Consider the following 10919-nt stretch of genomic DNA (forward strand, 5'->3'; position numbering starts at 1 on the left):
AGTGTGATCCATGAAGATGCCTTTCCTGTGACAGTCCTGGTCAGTCTATGTCCTTCTCACAGTGTGATCCATGAAAATGTGTTTCCTATGACAGTCCTGGTCAGTTTAAGTCCTTCTCTCAAGGGCAAAAGCACTGACACTGCTGCAGTTGAGCTGAGATCACAGGTGTGTAACACTATCTTTGCCTCCTCAAACACTGGACTCATTTCTTTCTGAGAAGGTATTATTTCACTTGTCTTTTAAAAATAGCAGATTTACAGAAACACACACACACCTTGCCACTCATTTTAAGAAGTATACCATTTAATAATTTTTAATAGAGTTGTACAGCTGTCACTATGAAAGCACAACATTGTTCTCATGCTACAAATAAGAACTGTTTCCACCTGGTCTAGCAGTACGGCCACTAGTTGACACTGTCACTCTGCAGTCACTCGCCTGCTTTCTGTCTCTGGACTGACTGTATCATGTGGCTGGGACTGTGATACTCTCATCTTTCTCTTGCTTCTTTCATTTTCTGTCCTTTTAAGATTCACCCTCACTTTAGCAGATGTCAAGATTTCATTTTTTACTTTTCAATTAAGGAATGTATTTTTTTGTATTTATTATTTTGTGTGGTTAGTTCTTGCCAACTTGATACAAACTAGAGTCAAGTGGGAAGAGGGAGCCTCAGTCGGTACAGGCCTCCGTCAGACCGACCTTTAGCCTCCATTAGAGTCTGTGGTAGCTCTTGATAAACCGAGTGATATGGAAGGGCCTAGTCCACTGTGGGCAGTGCTGCCCTGGGAGCTACAGGAGAAGTAAGTGAAAATGAGTCTGAGAAAGGTCAGGAGTGCTCCCCATAGTCTGCCTCAATCCTGCTGTGGCTTCCCTCAATGAGGCCTGTGATCAGGAAATGTAAGCCAAGCCTACCCTTCCCTCTCCAGTGCTTTTGGTCATGGTGTTTAACACAGCAACAAAAACCAAGCGAGAACACTCTGCCTTTATCTCCAAGTGCTGGAAATATGGACTTGCCTTTCCTCACGGGGCTGCATTTCTTCCATGAACAAATAATATTCCATTATATAGATATAAAATATCTTAAATTACGTGTCAGTTGGTATTTGGGCGGTCCTGATTTTATTTTTTCGCTATTATGAATACTGCTTCAATGGACACAGGTATGTAAACTTTATATGGATGTGAGTTTGATATTTTGGGTATGCTTGTCAGAATTGCCACAGCACAGTTCCTTTATATCTAGTCGTCTTCTGGAACGGTTAAGCTACGCTCTAAAGGGCTGTATTATTGTACAGCCCTACAGCGATGCACGGCAGAGCCACGTCACGCTTGCCTGTGCTCGGTCCATCTTCACGGGAGGAAGTGGCTTTTCACTAGAACTGCATTAGCAGTTAATGATGATGAGCACTGTTTAATACGCTTGTCAAACATCTGGCTAGCCTTCTTTTTTTGACAACTGTTTGGTCAAACACTTTGACAAATTCTAAAACTGTATTTTGGACAGGGTATCTAGATGACACATGCTATGTGTAATCTGCAAACATTTTCTGTTTGTGGGCTCTCTTTTCAGTTATTATCTCAAGTTGTGGTTTTTAAATTTTTTATTTATTTTATATGTGTGTATTTTGCCTGCATGTGTATCTGTACACTAACTGTACACCTAGTGCCTGTGGAGGTCAGAAAAGACCGCTGGCTTTCCAGAGATGAAGCATGATGGTTGTGAGCTATCCTGTGGGTATCGGGAATTCAGAGTGGGTCTCTGGAAGAGCAGCTGGTGCTTTCAACTGCTTAGCCTTGTCTCTAGCCCTCAAGTAACTTGTTTTTTTTTTTTTTTGGTTTTTCGAGACAGGGTTTCTCTGTGTAGCCCTGGCTGTCCTGGAACTCACTCTGTAGACCAGGCTGGCCTCAAACTCAGAAATCCACCTGCCTCTGCCTCCCAAGTGCTGGGATTAAAGGCGTGCGCCACCACTGCCCGGCTCTGAAGTAAGTTTTTTAATGCTAAGAAAGTCCACTTGTGCTTTTAGTGTGGTTTCTAAGAAAAGACTGAATAAAAGCTTTTTGCTTTGAAAAAGGAAACTATTTTTTCATTCTGTGTATCTTTAAATAATATATGTATGAAACAATAAAAGCAAACATATATATAAAACCATATAATACACATACCCACATCTCGCAAAACAATTAAAAATTCTGATTCTGGAAGTCCATAGGCATTGGATGGCTCCTCTAAAACAGTGTATAAGCTCCCACAGGGACAAAATTCCATAATCAGTACTTTATGTCTTGTTGTTGTCTGGAAAAGAAGAAGGTCACTAATTGAGAACCAACAGGAAACCCGACAAGACCAAAGCTGAATCCAGGCAGTGCTCGCCCACCTGACCTCACTCAAGTGCAGGACCTGCTACAATGACAAAGTTACTGTGAACCTTCTCACTGGGACTGAGAAAATGTAATAATGGCTTCCAGACTTGTATTAAACAAAGTTGAGGGCTGGAGAGGTAGTTCAGCGATTATGAGCACTGGCTACTCTTCCAGAGGACCCGAGCTCAGGTGCCAGCAACCACACGGGGGCTCACACAACCCCAGCTCGATCACTGTCTTGTTCTCCTCAGGCACTAGAACACACGTGAGCATACACATACAAATAAAACCTAAATCTTCATACACAGATAGATCATAACACTTATAAACTGAAGTCCAGTTTGTGTGGAAGACAAGCTAAATCTCAACCACAAAACCTTGGTGGCAGTGCTAATGTTTTTGTTCAAATCATTTAGTTTCTTTCTGCATAACAACATATTTAGGACAAATCTCCTTACAATAAGTACTTTTACTTCAAGACATGGAGTACTAGCCTTAAAAAGCAATGAGTGGGCTGGAGAGATGGCTCAGTGGTTAGGAGCACTGACTGCTCTTCCAGAGGATTGCAGCTGAGTTTCCATCACCCGTCAGGCAGCTCACAACTGCCTTCAATGTCTACTCCCGAGGACCCGCTGCCTCATCTATACCTGTCCCGGTAACATACACGTATACATCTAAGGCAAAATAAAAACCAAACTTGAGGAAAATAAAAAAAGAAACCAAACTAGACGGCAGAACAGTTGAAAACTCTGGTTTGTTCATTTCCATCTCAGCTAATCAAACTGCTTTATCAATATAAGAGCTTTTTTAGAAAGAAAGAACCTCATTAAACTACATAATATATAGTAGTCATATGATATATAGCAATTCCAGAAACCTGCAATTTTTAATGTAAAAATCTAGTATTAACTTTTGACTTTGGTCCTTAAAAAAAAAGTTTAACCAGTCCCAAAATACTTTCATAACGAATTTTCTTTGTTCAGTAGTCATAAAAGAGAAATAATATAAAACAAAGAAAAATCTGTTTTGTATATACGTGCTGATGACTGAAACATTGGGAAATTCCATCATGACAGAATAATGTTCTATCTCATTCTTTTTCTTATGAGACAAAGCATATCATAGATACACAACACTGTAATCAGGACCATAATAAATTTCTCGCTTTTTTCAATTGTTATTTTCTTTGTCAATTTTATGTATTAGTGTTTTGCCTGCATATATATCTGTTCATCATGTGTGTACCTGGTGTCTACACAAGTCAGAAGAGGGTAAAGGAACTAGTTAGAGGCAGTTATGAGCTGCCACATGGGTGCTGGGAATCAAACTTGGGTCCTCTACAAGAATGGCCTTGTGATTCATTTCTCCAGCTTAATTTTCTTATGAAAAACTCTGTATGTTCCCAGATGAATACTATTTATTGTTTATCCCACTGTGCAGCCCTGGCTAGTCTGAACTCATTGTATAGTTCAGGCTGTCCTTGAACTCAGAGATCCATTAGCTTCTGCCTCCTGCGTGCAGGAGTACCGGCATGTTCCCCCATGACCAGCTAACTTTCCTTTTGAAAATGACTTCTGCCTGTGATATCTGTTTGCAAGAGGTTTTTTTTTTTTTTTGGTCTGGGGTTTTAGGCAATGGATAGCTAATTATGTTATTTCTTCTCTTTTCAAAAATTTGATAGGTACACTACAGGCCAGACTAGCCACAAACTACCAGTTTCTGTTCCTGCTTCAGCCTCCTCAGTGTTAAGATTTACAGGTTTGAGCCCTCACGCCAGTCTTATTAAAAATTTTTGAGACTTGTTCTTACTCCATAGCCCAGGCTGGCCTTGAACCTCTGGTTTTCCTGTCTCGTTCTCCTAAGTGCTTGGACTCTCACAGCCTACACTATGCTCAGCTAGCAATACAGTTTTATGGAGGCTCTAAGACACATCCTATGTATTCTGACTTGGGAGAAGGAGACCCCAAAGGTCCGCCATGCAGCTATAACATGATGGAGCCCTAGAAAAACATCTCAGCAAGGCTCAGGCGGGCCTTTCAGGTTAGCCAGGCTCTCTACATCAATGCCGAGGGTAACAAGTTCATGCCTGGATGGCTGATTGTGTGTGCTCCTCTGGCTGTTCTGATTTGTGTCTTTGTGCTATCCTATAGTAAAAAGCACAGCACTTTCCTGAGTTCTTTAGTTCCCTATACATTCCAGCATATCATCAAATCGAGACTGTCTTAGGAACTCCTGATACTTCTGCTCTACAGGAAGAGCCACTTTGGGAACACCTGTACTTGGGGCCAGTGTCTAAGCTGAGGACAATTTTGTAGACTCTGCTTTCTGCATGTTGACTAATTCCGTAACAGCTAGTGTCTTCCTGACTTGGTAATTTGGAAGGACAGTCTCCGGCTTTTGTCAGTGTTCTCCTGTCCTCTGTAGTCTAGGCTGCTTTGGCTTCTGCAGCAATTCCGACTCAGTGGTGCGAGGTCTGGGACTACAGACACACGCCGCCATGCTTGGCTGCAAGGCTAGGTTCTTGAGTCTGGCTACACTGGGGTAACTAGACACCGGACATTTTAGCGTAGTCAGCTTTTCAAGCCGTCTTTACCATACTATGAGAGTACTAATTCACATTTTTATACATAAACTCTCATTCATACTTGGTCAACCCTAAGACATAATCATCAAGAAGTCACCAGGGCAAGGAGTCTACAGTAATATCGTGAGAGAAGATCTTTACTCAACAGCCACACCTAACAGCAGGTCTCTGCCTCATTATTCCTAGAACACTTTTCCTAACGGTACACTTAACTTCAGCCATTTTCCCTAAAATCAATACTTTATAACTAAGATTTTAATCTCTAACTATGAGTTTTAGTCATTTACAAAGGTTTTTATCACTGTCCTTTTGTTTTGTTGTAAAATAGTTTATTCTTTATTTATGTGTGTGTGTTTGGGCACCCAAATAACGGCCGGCAGTGTCCGGGATCTCCTGAAGCTGGGGTTACAGGCTCCCCCTTAGGGCCTGGTGTGGACCTGAACCCAGTCCTCTGGGAGAGCAGCAAGTTCTCTTCAGTTCTGAAGCATCCTCCAGCCCCTGTTCTTTCTATAATTATGTGAATTTTACTTAAGTTAGTTCTTTTTCTTTTTTTGCATAAATAATACAAGTAACTGATTTTTTTGTTTGTTTGGTTGGTTGGTTTTTGAGACAGGGTTTCTCTGTGTAGCCCTGGCTGTCCTGGAATTCAGAGATCCTCCTGTCTGTCTCACAAGTGCTGGGATTAAAGGTTCCTGGCTACAAGTAACTAAATTTGACACCTCTCTTTCTTATACTGTTTTCTGCTTTCTTTTTTTCCCCCCCTTTTTGGATATTTTATTTATTTACATTTCAGATGCCGTTCCCTTTCCCCATTTCCCCTCCCTAGAAACCCCCATCCTATCTCCACTCCTCCCTTATGCTTTTATACCATTTGAATTGCATGCAAGTATTAATGTCAGTTCTAGGTTGAGGAACTAGCAATACAATAGATGCAGATAGTCAAGGAACAAGCAAGACAATAAACACAAATAATCAAAGAACAAGCAAGGCAATAAACAAAATTCAGTGAACACTCCCATGATCACTGTTTCTAAGGGCTTATCAGGATGACCAAAGTATCTGAGCCAACTTCTCTGTCCTAGCCCAAAGTCATTTTCACGTCTGAAGCCTACTTCCTTTCTGTTTTCTTTCCTATGACACTCTGTTTCTATTCTCTATGCATTTGAGCAGAGCTGTGGATAGAACCCAGGAGCCATAAATCCTCTACTGTGTGTGCCCCTTTGCTAGGTCCTGTCCTCTGAGGAGGACGAACCACAGCACAACCATAAGCCTGAGTACTTACCTCTTCTTCAATAGCAAATAATTTGACAATGTTTTTGTGATTGAGTTTTTTTAACACTTCAAATTCTCTCATTTGAACATCCACTGGGCGAAGGAAGCTTATGTTATTAAATACTTTGACAGCATAGAGATCACCAGTTTTCTAAAAGACAACAAGAAGATGGAATCAGTGACTGCCTGCTGGCAACCTGTATCCTCTCAGTACACACGCACCCCCAGACCAAGTGTATCTCAGCACACGCACCCCCAGACCAAGTGTATCTCAGCACACGCACTCCCAGACCAAGAGTATCTCAGCACACACATCCTCAGACCAAGTGCATCTCAGCACACGCACCCCCAGACCAAGTGTATCTCAGCACACGCACCCCCCAGACCAAGTGTATCTCAGCACACGCACCCCCCAGACCAAGTGTATCTCAGCACACGCACCCCCAGACCAAGTGTATCTCAGCACACGCACCCCCAGACCAAGTGTATCTCAGCACACGCACCCCCCAGACCAAGTGTATCTCAGCACACACATCCTCAGACCAAGTGTATCCTCTCATGCATAATAATTTTTATAGGTTTATCCCTCAACCAAGCTCCTGGTCTACCAAAGGTAAAGAATGGAGCCCCAAAGGTCCAGTCTCTTACACTCCAGGCAGAACTTACAAATGGAAATACTAGTGGCAAAGACAGTTTTACAGGTCCCAGAGGATATCAGCTCTAATAACACAGGGGAACCTCTTCTGGAGAGGAAACTGAAACTGAAACTCCAAGGATTTCTCAGAGCCAAACATTCACACACAGAGATGGAAAATTATATTCCACCTAAAACATTTTTATCAATGTTTGCAATGTATTGCAAGTCAATTTTTGGCATTTTTTTCACTAGCTGTACTACCGTGTGTCTGTAAGGAAGCCTCTGAGAATCGAGGTCAGAGGGGACTTCCTGGTTAGATCATGCCTCCGTGGTCACAGTGGACTGAGCAGGTGATTACGCAGTATCACAACACACAACTTTCAGCACAAGCTTCACCCCACTCTAAGCTCTTCCAGGCTCACCTGCTTCCTTTCAATCCCTGGGACCAACCCCAAGGTCCACGTCAAGGTTTGCGTTCAGCCTCAGTTTCCCCCATTTACCCAGGGTGACCTCCTCCCTTGTACTGGGCTTCACCATTCACAGTCTGTCATCTTCCTCCTCTGTCCACGGAAGCCTGAGCTTGTAAAACTGTCTGCTGTTGTTGACAGCCTGCCTCTCCAAAGCCATGTCTGAAGACGTCTATCTCTCAATGACCCCACTGCCCAAGTCACACCACATACAAAGACGTGTCTATTTCCTTCTGTCTCAAACCCAGTCTTTTTGTTACATTTATTTATTTTGCTGTGTGGGTGTGTACGGGTGAGGGCACATGGACAGAGGTCAGATGGCAGTATGTAATAGTGACTTTTCTCTTTCCACTGTGTGTGACTTGAGGGTTGAATTTAGGTTGTTATACTTGGTAACATGTCACCTAAGGCATCTCATCCCTCAAACAGGAGGTCTCTGACAGAGGAGCGAGCAGTGGAAACACAATATTGTTACGAGGCAACCAGGGTAATGAGGGTCTGCGTGCTGGAGAGGTCTGTAGTTATCACACCCGTGAGGTAACACCTGCAGTCATTCGCCATTCTCTGTCGCAGGTCAGAGTTACAGGAATTATATGTAAAGATCAGCATGGTCGGCAAACCTTCCTACGCGTCACGCCTGTCACCCTCACCATGGCTGTCACACCCATGGACTCCATCCCACACAACAGTAGCTCATGGCAACTTTAGAAGTTCTCAGTTAAGGAGCATAGCCAGACAGCTCAGGGATAGGCACCCGCCACACACACCTTCTCTAAAGGGGAGTGCGAGCCCCAGAACCAACAGAGAGAACTGACTCTTGAACGTTGTCCTATGCCATGGCACCATGGTGCACACGTAACACAAGAATAAATGAAAGTCTTAAAGATTAAGCAATATATTTCGAATGGCAGCATCTTTATGAACATGGTGTCCTAAGTCAGGTTTGAATATCAAATTTTTAAAGTGAGATAAAAAAGATTTATTTTTACTTGACTTTTATTATTATATGTATTTTATGTACACGGGTCTCTCGCCTGCACGTATGTCTGCGCACTATGTGTTTGCTGGTGCTCTTAAAGGGCAGATCTTCCGTAACTGGGTACAGACCACTGTGAGTCGCCATGTGGGTGGACACTGGTTCTCAAACCCTGGTCCTCTGTGAGAGTAGCCGGTGCCCTTAACCACTGAGGTAGCCCCATTTTCAAGTTTCTGATCATGGGTACTTGTCTGTCTGTCTGTGTAACCACTGACTGCAAGTGTTTGTGGTGGGCAGAAGCATCAGATCTCCCAGGAGCTGGACTTACAGGCTGATGTGAGCCACATGACACTGGTGCTGTGAACAGTCAGGCCCTCTGCACAAGCACTATGTACTCTTAAGTACTGAGCCATCCCTCCACCCCACGCCTCACACCCTGTCTTTTAGTGTAGCCTTAAATACCTGACGTCGACACCGCTGTCACTAAGCCCTTCCCATCCCTTTATTCTTTCATGCAGTGAACATTTCTGGAGATCCACCATGTCTGTCTAGGCACTTACATGAAGACACTGAGTAGCCAAGCAGGGAAAGGACCTGGAAACATAAACTATCCAGTGATGGCTACTGACTGTCATTCTGTTTCCAGCTTACATCCTTCCTGATGCCACCTTGATACAAAATCAACTGTGTCCTGTGCAGGGATTGCTTGTTAGTTACATGTAGCAACTCCAGGCCCCACAGGGCCTCACACACACTAAGTAACCATTACGGTAACTTGGAACCAAGGAAGACAGAAGGTCAGAAGTGTTTCAACACTAAGTCCTGTTGTTCTCATCTCCGCACAAAACAGACAGACAGAAACCAATTTCTAGCAAAGAAACACCCAGGAATAGTGGAAGTGAACGTGAGTAAGGCTCCAGAGCCGGAGGGTAGTTTCGGAACGAAGAGGAAACTGCTAGAAGCCCGCATGTGACATTTATGATTCATGCTTTCTGAGCCACACAGCTGCTTATAAACATATTCTCTCCCCAGAGGAACGAGCCCTTTGCCCGTGTGTGCTTGTCTCAGTGACGATCTCAAAGCAACGGGAAGACAGAAGAGCACCTCCCCTCCACCCTGCCAGTAACATGTTCAGCGGTCCTGTGTCTGAAAATAAGAATTACAGGGCTCCAAACAGAACCCACCCTAAAACTCATGCATAGGGCTGGAGAGAAGTCAGTATGTTACCTGGGAAGGGGATTCCCACTCCACCCCTTTCCGGCTGCTTCATATTTATCCTTGATTTTTTTATTTTAAATGATTCTAATTCCTTTTTTTTTTTTTAAAGACAGGGTTCTTCTGTGTGGTCCTGGCTGTTCTGGAACTCTCACTTTAGAGACCTGTCGGCCTCTGCTTCCTGAGCGCTGGGACTAAAGGTGTGTGCTATCATGGCCTGGCTATTCTGGTCATCTTTGCATTCATCCTCCACTACAGAATTCACTAGAATCCTATGGGTTCTCGATGGGCTGCCAGGAGCAACCCTTTAACCCCATCCCCCGCGTCTACCAGCTGCAGACTGCCTCATACTCGGACACAGCCTTCCATCTCCAGTCTGCCCTGGACGCCGCTACTTTAGAGATGACAATCACCTGTGGGCCCCAGTGCATCTGCCTGCCTTCCACACCTCCCTCCACTGCACGCCACACCAGGAAGGCAGGGAGGAAGGTAGGAAACACTTTTCAATCGCTTCCAGTGTTTTTCCATTCTGTAAACTCAGGAACTAGCACCACTAGGTAGATGTTCACTGCCCCAATACAAGCTAAATCTTAATCACAAAAATCATAAAATTCCTTTTCTTTAGACTTCAGCATCCTTGTCAGAAGACAGTACCAGGCTGAGAGCATGACGGACAGCATTGTACCTACCTTATGCCTTCCTCGGAAGACATTTGCCGTGGCCCCCTGGCCTAAGATGTCAGACAAAAGCCACAGGTGGTTGGAAGTGCTCTGCATCTCGGCTTGGTCACGTGATTCTCCTCACACTAAGGGGGGATGAAGAGACTTGCATGCACACTGTTAAGGAAATAACACAGCTGAGAACAGAAACGAGTGTCAGCCATGGGTAGCCTGAAGCAGGACCACCCAGCATTTACCATTAGGCTAAAGTGCACCAACAGTCCGGGGTGAACAGTAGGTTCCCAACAGTATAACAGCAACAGTGCAATAGTAAACCACACACATTCCACCATTTCTGTTACGCTCTGGAGACAGTATTTTATCATACTTCCCAGCCTGGATTTCAACTCTCCACATAACCCAGACGAGTCTTGTGTCTTAGCCTCCAGAACGGTGAATTATAGGAAGATTTTTTTTTTTTAAATTAAAAAGAATTGGATATGAGTTTATTAGTCTGTGCACGTGATTCTGGAGGGTGAGTCGGATCCCCGGGAGCTGGAGTTACAGGCGGTTGTGACCCACTTGCTGTGGGTGCTGGGAGCTCAAGCCCACCCTGAGAACAGCAGGTGTTCTTAGCCACTGCCATCCCCATGTTTGGCTTTTTTCTTCATATATTCAATTTGATTTACATCTCAGAGCTATAAGAAACATCCCTTTATCATGTAATACTGCCTCTGCCAATTAAAAT

The 10919-nt window shown here is 43.9% G+C and overlaps 1 protein-coding gene across 1 annotated transcript in view; it reads right to left on the reverse strand.

Annotated features, from left to right (window-relative positions):
* Positions 1 to 10919, reverse strand: part of Tbk1 (TANK binding kinase 1) — a 35585-nt gene that overhangs the window by 22730 nt on the left and 1936 nt on the right. Inside the window, exons 2-4 of the mRNA XM_028759018.1 lie at positions 10202 to 10348; positions 6228 to 6368; positions 2164 to 2293 (exon numbers count right to left, since the gene is read on the reverse strand). Of these exons, the coding sequence (XP_028614851.1) occupies positions 2164 to 2293; positions 6228 to 6368; positions 10202 to 10288 (358 nt within the window). The 5' untranslated portion in view covers positions 10289 to 10348. The remainder of the gene's footprint in view (positions 1 to 2163; positions 2294 to 6227; positions 6369 to 10201; positions 10349 to 10919) is intronic.

Source organism: Grammomys surdaster, unplaced genomic scaffold, assembly GCF_004785775.1.
Source record: "Grammomys surdaster isolate TR1022 unplaced genomic scaffold, NIH_TR_1.0 126271, whole genome shotgun sequence".
Classification (NCBI taxonomy): domain Eukaryota; kingdom Metazoa; phylum Chordata; class Mammalia; order Rodentia; family Muridae; genus Grammomys; species Grammomys surdaster.